General features: G+C 38.1%; 1 protein-coding gene across 1 annotated transcript in view; it reads left to right on the plus strand.

Annotated features, from left to right (window-relative positions):
- LOC123251262 (actin-like) overlaps nucleotides 1–12,641 on the plus strand; it is an 18,910-nt gene extending 6,269 nt beyond the window's left edge. The window contains 1 exon segment of the mRNA XM_044680482.1: nucleotides 12,492–12,641. Within this exon segment, the coding sequence (XP_044536417.1) occupies nucleotides 12,492–12,641 (150 nt within the window).
- The last annotated feature ends 569 nt before the right edge of the window (nucleotides 12,642–13,210 follow it).

Genomic DNA, 13,210 nt, shown 5'->3' on the forward strand with positions numbered 1-13,210 from the left:
CCAGGACAATTCTGAGGGATTTATGGTAAAGAAAGCTACCCACATTGAGAGGAAGGACTGCAGGAGAGGAAACATATAAGAAAAACAACTGCTTGAACGCATGGGTCGGGGTGGACATGACTGAGGGCGTAGACTCGAAACTACCACACCAATGCAAGTACCAACAACTTGGAAATTGGTCTTGTTCAAGGACACATGACAAAACTAGTGGAAACGCGCATCGGCCAAGGGGGGGGGGGGCGGGGGCGGGGGTTGAAGGGGAAAGGGGGAGCATGAATCATGTAACCATGTTAAAAATGAATATTAATAAATGTTAAAAAAAATATCAATAATCACATGAAAAATTGTTCTGGATCCCCCTGATTAGAGAAATGTAAATCAAAACAACTCTAAGGAACCACTTCACACCTAGCAGATTGGCCAATATGAAAGTAAAGGAAAATAATGAATGTTGGAGGGGATGTGGCAAAATTAGGACACTAATGCATTGCTGGTGGAATTGTGAATTAATCCAGCCATTCTGGAAGGCAATTTGGAATTATATGCAAAGGACTTTAAAAGAATGTATACTCTCTGATCCAGCAATGTTACTACTAGGTTTGTACCCCAAAGAGATTATAAGGGAAAATACTTGTACAAAATATTTATAACCGCGCTCCTTGTGGTGGCAAAAAATGAGGGGGTATCTATTGATTGGGGAATGGCTGAACAAATGGTGATGATGGAATACTATAAAGGGGTGTGCGTGTTATTAAGAACAATAAACTTCTTGGTTTCCATATGAGCTGGAAAGACCTCCATGAACTGATGACGACTGAAATAAGCAGAACCAGGAGAACACTGTATACAGAAACTGAAACATTGTGAGACGATCATATGTAATCGACTTTGCTACTAATAGCAGTGCAATGATCCAGGACAATCTTGAGGGACTTATGAGAAGGAATGCTATCCATATCTAGAGAAAGAACTGTGGGAATAGAAATACAAAAGCAAAACATTTGATTTTTCACTTGTTTATACTGGGTATTGGATGTGGGTTTTTGGTTTTTAAAAGATTATTACAAAAATGATTAATATGGAAATAGGTATTGAATGGATATTGAATGGTTATCCTCAAGGATAACCCAGTTGAATTGCTTGTTGGCTCTGGGAGGGGTGAGGGGACAAGGGGAGAGAAAGTACATGAATCATGTAACCATGGAAAAATACTTAAATAAAAATTAAAAAAAAAAAAGAATCTAACACTCAATATCCAATAAACATTTGTGAAAAACCTATGATATGCCAGGCACTGTACTAAGAATTGGAGATACAGTTAATAAAAAGACATTCCCTGCCTTCAACAGGCTTACAATTTAATAGGGGGGAGGAGGCAGCTGGGTGGCTCAGTGGATTGAGAAACAGTCTTAGAGAAGGGAGGGCCTGGGTTCAAATCTGATCTCAGACGCTTCCTAGGTCTGTGACCCTGGACAAGTCACTTAACTCCCATTGCCTTGACCTTACTGCTTTTCTGCCTTGGAACCAATACACAGTATTGCTTCTAAGATGGTAGGTAAGGGTTAAAAAATGACAACAATTTAATAGGAGGAGACAAGATGTAAAGGGGAGCTGGGGGGGGGGGAAGAGTTGGAGAATACCACTGTATTCAGCATGAAGGTATCTTGTGCCATGGAGTTGAAACTAGGCAGAGCATAAGATGAAAAATGCAGTGAGCTGAGAGTCCAATTTCTGCCCTCTTTAAAAGAAGGCATTGAGATGAATTTGGTACTCCATCCTCCAGACCTCCAATCAGAAAGAAGAGAAGGATGAGGGAGGTGATGTCAACCAAGGCTTAAGTTAGCATCATGATAAAGGGATGATGACCTTATTCTAGAAAGGACATCTTGTTCCATGGAGTTGAAACTAAGCAGAGAAATTGATGCAAAGTGGAGTGAATATTTGATCTTAAATTATTTAAACAAGTAATTAAAAATAAAAACTGTAAATAGATGATAGAAATGATACTCATACTGAATATAATATTTTCATCCATACATTAGATCAATTTTAATGTCAATATTGGAAGAAGGTTGTTTTGGAGGACTGGCCAATGAGCCAAGTCTTTAAAATATATGCAGTGTGCTCTGCTGATGCAATTTCCATGAGGAATTCAGAATATCAACAGGTTTTGTTTCCAACATGCTTATCACATTGAGGAAGATGAACCTTTCAATTAGCTTCAGAGTGAGTCAGTGAAAAAAGCATTCACAATTATCAATATGATTCAGTCCTTTTTTTCTCCCTGACTATGATCAAGGGAAGACAAAGTATAAGCTTCTAGGTGTGGAAGAGGCCTCTGTCTTAATCTCCCCACACTGGTTCTTTTCTGTCCCACTTTGTGTTTATTCTTTCCCCCTCTCTAGATTTTTATGATTTGTTTCTCCTCTTCTCTGACCAGTCCTCAATATCCTTTTCTGGATCTTCATCCACTAACCATGAATGTTCCCTAGGTTGTGTTCTTGTCCCTTTTCCCTTCTCCTTAAATTATATTGCTTGTTGATCATCAATTCCCTTGGTTTCGATGATCATCTCAGCACAGATGATCCCAAAATGTATTTTTCTAACTCCTCTCTTTTGAACTCTAATCTTGGATCATCAACTGTCTTTTGTATATCTCAAATTACATATCCAATAAACATCCCTACCTCAACATGTACCAAAGAGAACTCATTATTTTTCCCTTTAGAATCTTCCCTCTTGCCATTTCTTTCAAGGGAAGCACAATCCTCCTAGTCATCAACATGCATTTATTCATCCAGGCTCAAAACTTGTGTGTCACTCTCAATGTCTCATTCAGACTAAGCCCACTTATTTAATTTGTTGCCTAGTCTCTATCATTTTTGCCTTCAAACTATCTCCTGAATTTGTTCCCCTTTTCCACTGACAAACCACCATATTATTGCAGACCCTTATTACCTCAAGCCTTGATGATTGCAGGTAGCCTTCTGGTTGATCTGTGTATTTGATTGAAGTCTTTATTATTATTATTATTATTATTATTAGCTTTCAAAATGATTTTCCTAAAATGCAGATGTGCTCACCCACAATTCCCCAAAACCCTCCATTCAACAAACTCCACTGGCTCCCAACTATCTCCAGGATCAAATATAAAACCTCCTGTTTGGCATTTAAATCCCTTTATGACCTGGCCCCTCCCTACTTTTCCAATCTTCTTAAATTTTACTCCCTTCCATATAGTCTATGACTTAGCTAAACTAGCCTACTTGCTGTTCCTTAAACAAGACAGCTCAGTTCCATTTAATAAACTGTCTTCAATGCCTTGAATGTTCTCCCTCCTCATCTCTGCCTCCTGGCTTCCCTGACTTTCTTCAAGATTTGGCTTAAAATAAGCAAAATGTTGAAGACTCAACTTAAATCCTATTTTCTGCTAGAGGCTTTGCTAAGTTCCCCACCATCCTCTCTGAGATTACTTTCCATTTACTTTATATCTATACGGTAGTATAGATATAAAGTAAGGTAGGTATGTAGCTAGCTAGCTAAGTAGATAGGTAGGTAGGTAGGTAGGTATATATGGGAGAAAAATCAATAAAGGAACCAGAAGGAGTAGTCAGACAAGTACAATAGGAGGAGAAGCAAGAGAGAAATAATATAGAAACTCAGATGTGTCAGAGTGAATTTACTGGAGGAATGTCTTCGATGGTCAACAGCTGCTAAGAGGTCAAGAAGGATAAAGAGTGAGAGAATTTTCACTAGATGGAACAGTTTAGAGATCACTGATAACTTTGGGGTAAAGTTTTCTGTTGACTATTAAAGTTTCAAGGCAGTCTGAAAAGGTTTGAGAAAGAGGAAAAGTGGGGGATAGGGTGAGGAGGAACTAGAAGCAATGAAAAAAGATAGTTTTATACATATAGACCAATAGCTCACACCATATACCAAGATAAGGTCAAAATAGATACATGATTTAGACATATATATATACACGTACATACACACATACACATATATACACATAATATGTACACATATACATATATCTATGTCTATCCATCTATTTATCTATCTGTTTGTCTTTCTATCTTTCTATCCATCCATCCATCCATCCATCCATCTATCCATCTATACATCTATCTGTCCATCCATCCATCCATCCATCCATCCATCCATCTATCCATCTATCTATCTATCTATCTATCAATCTCTGTCTCTGTCTCTGTCTATCTATCTACCTATCTTGCATGGGCTTATCTGAGAACATTATTTAATCCTCTAGTAAAATGTAAACTGATTGAAGGCAGTGACCAAATCATTTTGATATTTGGATCCCTAGTGCTTATTCCACAGAATGTACTAAAATAAATGCTCATTGATTGATAAATATACCTTGTCTATACATAGTTATAGTCACTTTGTCTTTCCTATTATAATGTGAATTTGTTGTTGTCAGGGACCATGTTTTTGTCTTTCTAGCACTTAGCATGGTGCTTGGTATATAAGAAGAAACCAGTATATGCGCTTTTTGATTGACTGTAGTTTTTGGAGGCGCTATAAGACAGATAAACAAAGGAAAGCAAGGTTCTGCCCTAAAGAGACCTAATTGGGTAGATAAGACTCACACACAATACTCTAATATTAACAAGTTAAAATGCACTAAAAAGATTGAAAATGCTATGAGAGTTCAGAGAAGAGAAGGGATCCCATCTAGCAACGGGATCCTGGAAGACTTCACTGAGGAAGTACCATTTCAGCTAAGCTAGGCCTTGAAGGAAGAGTAGGATTTTAACAGTCAGAAATGAAGGTGGTATTGGGGCTGAAAGGAGGAGGAAAGAAGCAAGAAAGGCATTTTGGGGCCTAGGGAATAAGGTGAATCTCAAAAGCATTGAGACATTGGCCTAGATGTTGGAGAACATGAATATCAGAAGAAAATAGTTCCCAGAAGAAGGAATTTCAGCCTTTCCAGGGACAGTGGATTTAAGCTCTATCAGGAAACTGTGTGACTATGACTATTTAAGTAGTCATATAGGTTTGTTCCTCTCTTTGTGGTCACACAGCCTAAACCACAGACAATAAACATTACACAGGAAAACCAGGCAGAATGAAGCAAGTAAACTTGATGGAGACAGCCCTGGGACATTTTACCATCATTATTATCCCTATGAATCAGGGTTTAAGGCACATTCCATAATTAGAAAAAGTGGCAGTCTTTGAATTCAATCATCATCAATTTACTCAAAGTACAAAAATAAAATTCTTACGAGAGCTGCAATTACATTTTTCCCCATCATTCAACTGGCTGGCTGCTATACTCTAACACCAAATGTTCAGGCTTATAAAATACTACATCTGGAGGTGGCCTTGGACTTGGGCCCTGCAGACAGTATTTTAAGCATCTTGAGGTCTCCCCCTCCTTTCACTTCTTGCAATCTTCCCTGATCCAATCTTCAGTTTCAGCCATGGCAACTCGAGGCAGTAGACATGGATTTAATTCAGCCAACATCTGTTAAGCACCTAATCTGTGTAAGGCAGTAGGAGACTTTCTGAGGAGACATAAAGGAGAAATTAGGCATTATCTCTGCTCTTGAGTCTATAGACTCCAATAGCTCGATTGCCACCTACTTCAAAAAGCTTTTCCTGATTACTCTGGATATTACACTCCTGTTCCACACAAACATTGCACATTTATTTTACATATATGTAAATATGTTTATGTATTTTAGACATCTATATATAAATTTATAGATACCTATGTGTATATATAAAATAAATACATATATACATACACACATGTGTAAATATAATATATTTCACAAATATGTATATTTATATATCTATACAAATATCTATGTCTATATATATCCATGAATCTATCTATCTATCTATCTATCTATCTATCTATCTTATACATACTTATCTAAGAACATGTTGAATTTCCCTTGTAAAATGTAAACTGCTTGAGGCCAGGGACCATATCATTTTAATATTGGAATCCCTAGTGCTTAGCACACAGAAGGCACTGAAATAAATACTTGTTGATTAATTAAAGGGAGGATAAGGTAATGAAACAATAATTATAGTAGAAGTGAGAACATAAGTATATGGGAAAGATAAGCATTGGTATAAGAGATTCATGGAAGGACATACTCAGGAGAATGACTTAAAATCCCTATAAGAGGAACAAAAATTTCATTGTTATTTTTTTAACATGATGGCAGAAATGCCAGTAGTAATTGGCAAATTATGCCCTTCTTCCCCTTTTCACCAGTCCCCAACTTCTTTCCTTCAAATGTTTTAGTGCTTCCTTGAGGCTTGCCAATGTTTCAAAATAGTTACTAAGGCTTTTGTTTTCATGGGGGCATGATGGGAGTTTAAATACCCAATGAAGAGGGGTGACAATATTTATTACCACCCAGCAATCTCCTTCATGATTTGTGGATAGTGTGGGAAGCTATGTTGCTTTTCCTCTCAAGCGGAGAAAAGGCAAAAGGGCATGGTTACCCCTTACCCAGTTGGCAGTAACAGATGGAGTCCCTCTGTAAAGAGCTATAAGGGAAAATCTTTTGATAACTACCATTTGGATAGCACTTAGGTAGGGGCAAGGCCAATTGCCCAGGCACTCAAAATATAGAAGAAAAGTGAAGACAAAGGGCTGAGGAATGCTGTGGAATTTCACCAGAGAGCAGCAAGAACCCCAGAGGTGAGCATAACAGCAATCTTTGGAGACAGTGAACAGTATCAGAAGTAAAGCTTTGGTGAGTTGGAATTGGTGTTGGAATTTCAGAAGCCAAGAACTCTCAGGAGTGATGTTCCAGACACTGTGCAAAGCAACACTCCCTCACCACTGAGCATCCACAGGGATGGCTAAGGAAGGCAGGGGGAGGAATTTGTTTCTTTTCCCTACCAGTATTTAAGGCTCTGGAAAACTATTTTCACTTATTTTTATTTTTGTTGCTCAATCATTTTAGTCATGCCCGACTCTTAATGACCCCTTGCGGGGGGGGGGGGGGGGGGGAGGGGTTCTTGGCAAAGATACTGTAGTGGTTTGCCATTTCCTTCTCCAGTTCATCTTACAGATGAGGAAACTTGAGACAAATAGTTAAGTGCCTAGCCTGTTGTTGCACAGCTAATATGTGTCTGAGGCTGGATTTGAATTCAAGTCTTCCTGACTCCAGGCCAGGTGCTTTATTCACTGCATCATGTAGCTGCTGTAGTGCAAAAGGGTGCATATTAACCCTGAAAAGCCTTACTGCAGAGTTTCTGACAGTTGAAAAGGGTTTAGAATACTGTTGACCCTGGAGACTCGATGAGAGTAGGAGGGTCAATCTGAGCTCTATCTTTGGACTGAAAACTATATTCTGTAGCTTTTCTCTTAAAATGTGTTAGCTTAACTATTTCCTTTGGATCTCCCTAATCTCCCTTATTCCCAATCATCATTTTCCATTCCTGAATTTCTGTGGGTTTCTGAAAGGAGGGTGGATCTGGGTGTTAGTTTTCAAACTTGGTAGATTTAGTTTCCCCATAGTCAAATAGGGCTTACCCTTGTTACAAATTATCTCTTGAATCATTGTATCCAACTTTCTTAACCCTATAGGCTACAAAACCTCAGGGCTGAATTAGGCAGGTCCTTTCTTAGTCTCACATTCCTGTCTCCCTCCCCCACCTGAAGCTTTTTCTAGAAGGCTGTTAGAGTTACCTTGTATCCCTCCATCCCTTCCAATCAACCCTAAAACTCAATAAACCCTGTTTGCCATTTAATCAAACCTTCGGCTAGTTCATTGATAAGAGAGGGAGAAAGGGAGAAAGGAATAATATTGTCTCTGGGTCGTGAAGGGAGTTGGAGGTGTCCATTTTGGAGGAAGTGTAATCTCAATACTTCCTCTGAACTCTTCCTTGGTGAACCTGAGAAACTGACTAGAAGCCCTCTAGTCAGTTTCAAGTCATTCTTGGCTGGCCCCAACCTTTGTCTGTAGAAGTGCCCTTCCTACCTAAAGGGCTCAGTTTGTTTCCCTTCAGTGTTTTGTCTCAAACCTGTGTCCCAGTCTGTGTCTGCCTGCTGCAGCTACTTTGCCCAAAATATCTCATCCTCTCCCTTGCAACTCTTTATACCTCCGTGTTTATATTCCCTAAACTCAGTCATTCCCTTACTTCTCCTACCACCTCAATTTACCACCTTCACCATTGTACCTTCATTATCTACTTACTGCCTTAGGGATCCACAAACCCTATCCACAGTGCCTTATCCCCTATTCACACTACTTTTAGTCCCTTATCCCCTATTACAAACTTACCTCTGCCTTAATTTCCCCATTACCTCTAGCCTATTCCCTTATTACAACTAGTTTATTACCCTACTAGCTTAATCTTCATATAACACTGCCCTTGGGGAAACTAATGTAAAATAACTAATAGACATTTGGCAATGAAGAATTAGAGCTCAGCAAAGAGACTGGGGTTGGATATATAGATCAAGAGTCATTTGAATAGGGATGACAGTACGGAACTGATAAAATCACCAAAAGAGAGAGTACAAAGAGTAAAGAGGACCCAGAACAGATTCTTGGGTTATATCCACAGTTGGAGAAGATAAGGGAGAAAAGCCAACAAAGAAATCAGAAGGAGCAGTCAAACAGGTACAACAAGAGGAAAAGGAAGAGAGACATAATATAGAAACTCAGAAATGCTGGATGGAGTTTACTGGAGGAAAACTGTTTTCTGGCGGTCAACAGTGTCAAAGGCTGCTGAGAGGTCATGAAGGATGAGGAACGTGGGAATTTCCACCAGATGGAACAGTTTAGAGATCACTGAAAACTTTGAGGAGAAAATTTCAGTTGATCATTAAAGTTTCAAGGCAGACTGAAAACGTTTGGGAAGGGGGAAATAGTGGGGGGTAGGGTGAGGAGGAACTGGATACAATGAAAGAAGATAGTTTTCTAGGTGTAGACCAATAGCTTACACCATATACTAAGATAAGGTTGAAATAGATACATAATTTAAACATAAGGGGGAGCACTTGGGTAGCTCAGTGGATTGAGAGTCAGGCCTAGAGACGGGAGGTCTTAGGTTCAAATCTAGCCTCAGACACTTCCCAGCTGTGTGACCCTGGGCAAGTTACTTGACCCCCATTGCCCACCCTTACCACTCTTCCACCTAGGAGCCAATACACAGAAGTTAAGGGGTTAAAACAAAAAAACAAAAAACATAAAGGGTGACTCCTTAAGCAGATTAGTAGAACGTGAAGTCAAACTCATGATAAGGGAAGAAATTTTAAAATATATTTTTTATTTTTCCAATTACATGAAACAATTTTAATATGCATTTTCAGAAATTATAAAATCCAAGTTATGTCCCTCTCTCCCTTCTCTCCCCCCTCCTGGAAATGGTGAGCAATTTGACCTGGGTTATACATCTATTGATCATACAAAGCTTACTTCCACATTGTTTAATGTTGTAAGAGGATACTCATATAAAACCAAAACTAAGGGAAGAATTTATGACCAAATAAGAAGTAGAGAGCATTATAGGATGTAAAATGGATTGTTCGGATTATATTAAATAAAAAAGGTTTTGCACAAACAAAATCAATGCAGCCAAAACTAGAAGGAAAGCAAAAAAATGGAGTGGGGGAATTTTACAGCAAGTATCTCTGATAAAGATCTCATTTCTTAAATATATTGAAAAAAACAGTCAAATTTATAAGAATACAAGTCATTCCCCAACTGACAAATGGTCAAAGGATATGAACAGGCAGTTTCCAGAAGAAGAAATCAAAGCTATCTTCAGTCAGATGAAAAAATCATCTAAATCACTACCGATTAGATAAATACAAATTAAAACAACACTGAGGTACCTCCTCATACTTATGAGATTGGTTAATATGACAGAAAAAGAAAATGATAAATGTTGGAAGGGGATGTGAGAAAAATTGGACACTAAAGTACTGTTAATTGAATTTTGAACTGATTCAGCCATTCTGGAGAACAATTGGAAACTATTCTCAAAAGGCTACAAAACTGTACATAACTTTTGTCCCAGCAATGACACTTCTAGGTCTATATCTCAAAGAGATTTTTTTAAAAGGAGAAGGATCTATTTGTACAAAAATATTTATAGCAGTTCTTTTTGTAGTAAGAAAAAAAATAGAAATTGAGGGCATGTCTGTTGATTGAGGAATGGCCAAACAAGTTGTGGTATATGATTGTGATGGAGTAGTATTGTACTATAAAAAATGAAAAGCTGGATGCTTTCAGAAAAACCTGGAAAGGCCTACATAAACTGATGCAAAGAGAAGTGAGGAGAACAACATGCATAGTAACAACAATATTGTAAGTATGGTCAACTATCAATGACTTAAGCATTTTCATTAATATAGTGATCTAAGACAATTCCAAAGGACTTATGATGAAAAATGCTATTCCCCTCCAGAGAAAGAATTAATGGAATCTGAATATAGATCAAAGTATACTTTTTAAAATCTATTTTTCTTATTTTTTGGCCTGTCTTTTCTTTCAAACATGATATATAGAAATATGTTTTGCATAACTGCACATATAACCTATGTCAAATTGTTTGTCTTCTCAATGAGGGACATAAAGAGGGAGTGAGACAATTTGGAATTCAATTTAACCGATGAATGTTAAAAAACTTTTTACATGTAATTGGGGAGGGAGAAATTAAATAGATGAAAAAAAGGAAAGAAGACAGGTTTTTATTTTTTGAGGAATTTAGCTATGTAAATTAGAAGTATCAGATAATAGTTTGAGGGGACAATAGGATCAACTGAGAGTTTTTTAATTTTGGAGACCCAAGAGTGTGTGTAAGCAGCTGGAAAGTAACTGATAGTTAAAGAAAGATTAGAGTAGGCAGATGATTGTGGAGACAATCTGCCAGGAAAGATGACACTCAATGAAATGCTTGAAGTATTTGACTTGTGGTTCTTGCCTGGTTTGTAAAGGACAGTCTATTCTTGACAAGAACTCATCACATATTTTCCCATTCCAAGTAACATGAAAACTCAAGTGTCACATGGAAGATCTCTTATACTCCTGTATAACACGGAGTAGTTTTTAAGTACAAACAAATTGAAGTTATGCTTTTTTTCTAGCTCTGCTACTTGTCTATTATACAGCATCAGACTCGTCTAACCCCAAACCCAGACCTTACCATCCACTAGTTCTCCATTCAGACATTGTTTTTCATTTCTAGTTTTGATACTATTTTGGGCTGCTAATATGACTTCCTGCCTCTGGCTTACTGCAGCTTCATTGACCTTCTGCTTTGTTGCTTATACTGACTTGCTCTATTGCATTCCTGAACTCCATCAGTGCTGGTATTCCTTTTCCAACCTTTTCCCTATTCCCCAAGAAGGGTACAGTTCAGTAAGAAACATGGACCCTGTTTGGGCACTCTTTTGACTAGGACACAGCCTTGGAGTTCCAAGGGGATAGCCTGGATGGTTTCTACTGATGATTTAGGACTGGACAGTTTTGCCATGCAATAGGTGAGCATGCATTAATAGCAGCCAACAGAACGATTGATCCAGAATACCATCCTGCATCAGGAAAATACATTGGCATGGTAGCTGCCTCTGTCTTATTACTCCTACCCTGATCCTGATATAATCCATTGCTTGCTACCATGTCCTGTCAACTCTGCCTTTACATTATGTCCCATAAAATCTCCCCTTCTCTCCTCTGACACTTTCACTACCTTGGTAAGCTTGGGTTACTGCAATATCCCTGATGCAAGTCTTTTCTCACTCCAGTCCATCCTTCATTTAGCTATCCAAGTAATCTTACTAAAGACCAAAGTCTGACCATGCATCCCAATCCCAATTCAATAAACCCTAATGGCTCTCCTTTATTTCCAGTTTTTAATTCCATTCACAACCTAGCCCCTTCCTACCTTCTTACTCTTCTTAACACTTTTCTCCCCTCTATATTCTCTATGATTCAGTGTCTGACTACCTTGATATTCCTTGAACACTTCATCTCCGAATTTTGTATATTTTTACTGGCTCTCTACTATTTTTACTTTTGCCTGGAATGTTCTTCCTCTTTACTTTCACCTTCTGGCTTCCTTCAAGTTTCAGATAACCTTCTGTAAGACATCTTTCCCTGTCCCTCTTCATGCAATGGGGAGACTTTCTCCCATTTACCTTGTCTGTATCTTGTATGTAAATATAAGTGATTTCATGTTGTCTCTTCCATTATATTATAAGCTTCTTAAGGGCAGGCAGCCTTTCTTTGTATCCCCCTTAGAACTTAGACTTAGTACAATGTCTTAAAGAAATATTTAAAATGCTTGTTGACTGATTGATTATCCAAAGAGACTGCCTATTCACAAATCTGGCTGTATATCTCCTTATAGCGAATGATCCTGAGTCCTCTAATTAAATCATCTTGGATTAATAAACTACTAACTGGAGCCATCCTTTTACCTCTGGCCTTTTAGAAGTTCTGCTTAGAGCACACCTTTTTGGTATCTTGATCTGGCAGGTTATCTGCTGGCCCACTACCAAGATCATCATATTTAAAAAGCAAACAAAAATAAACAAGCAAAAAAGCTTAACGAGTTTTCTGCAGGAGCTACAGGAGTCTTTCAACAGCCCACTTCCTGCTGGCACTGTGATGTATGCCATCACATAAGAGGGAACCAATTGGCTCTAATAGATCATTTTAATGAAGGTCTGTCTGATTTAGTCAACCATGATTCTCATCAGTGAAACAGAAAGACATCTTCTTATAGCCTGAAAAACAATGTATCTATGATCAGAGTCACCTAAATGTCCATCTAGATGATAATAGATTCCTCCAGAGTGGCTCCATTTCTCCCTCCAATTTCTTTCCACCCTACCTCATCTCTGAAGGTTTAGAAAAGAAAGGACTGCAATCTAATTCAATTCAACAAGCATTTATGTTCAACAAGACATTGTGTTAAGGCTCTGGAAATACAAAGACAAAAAAAGAATAACCTCTGCCCTCATCAAGCTTATATTCTACAAAGGGAAGATGGATTCAGAATGTTGACAATCTATTGACAGAATACCAAATATATATAAAATAATTCAAAGTAATTTCAAAAAAGGAGAAATTGCTAATAAAAAGGACAGTCAGAAAAGACCTCCTTAAAGAAGGCAATACCTCAACTGATACTATGAAGGAGGGAGATTCCGACAAGATGGTCAGCTGTTGCCCTTTGAACTCAGATAAGACCA

This window comes from Gracilinanus agilis, chromosome 1, assembly GCF_016433145.1.
Source record: "Gracilinanus agilis isolate LMUSP501 chromosome 1, AgileGrace, whole genome shotgun sequence".
NCBI lineage: Eukaryota > Metazoa > Chordata > Mammalia > Didelphimorphia > Didelphidae > Gracilinanus > Gracilinanus agilis.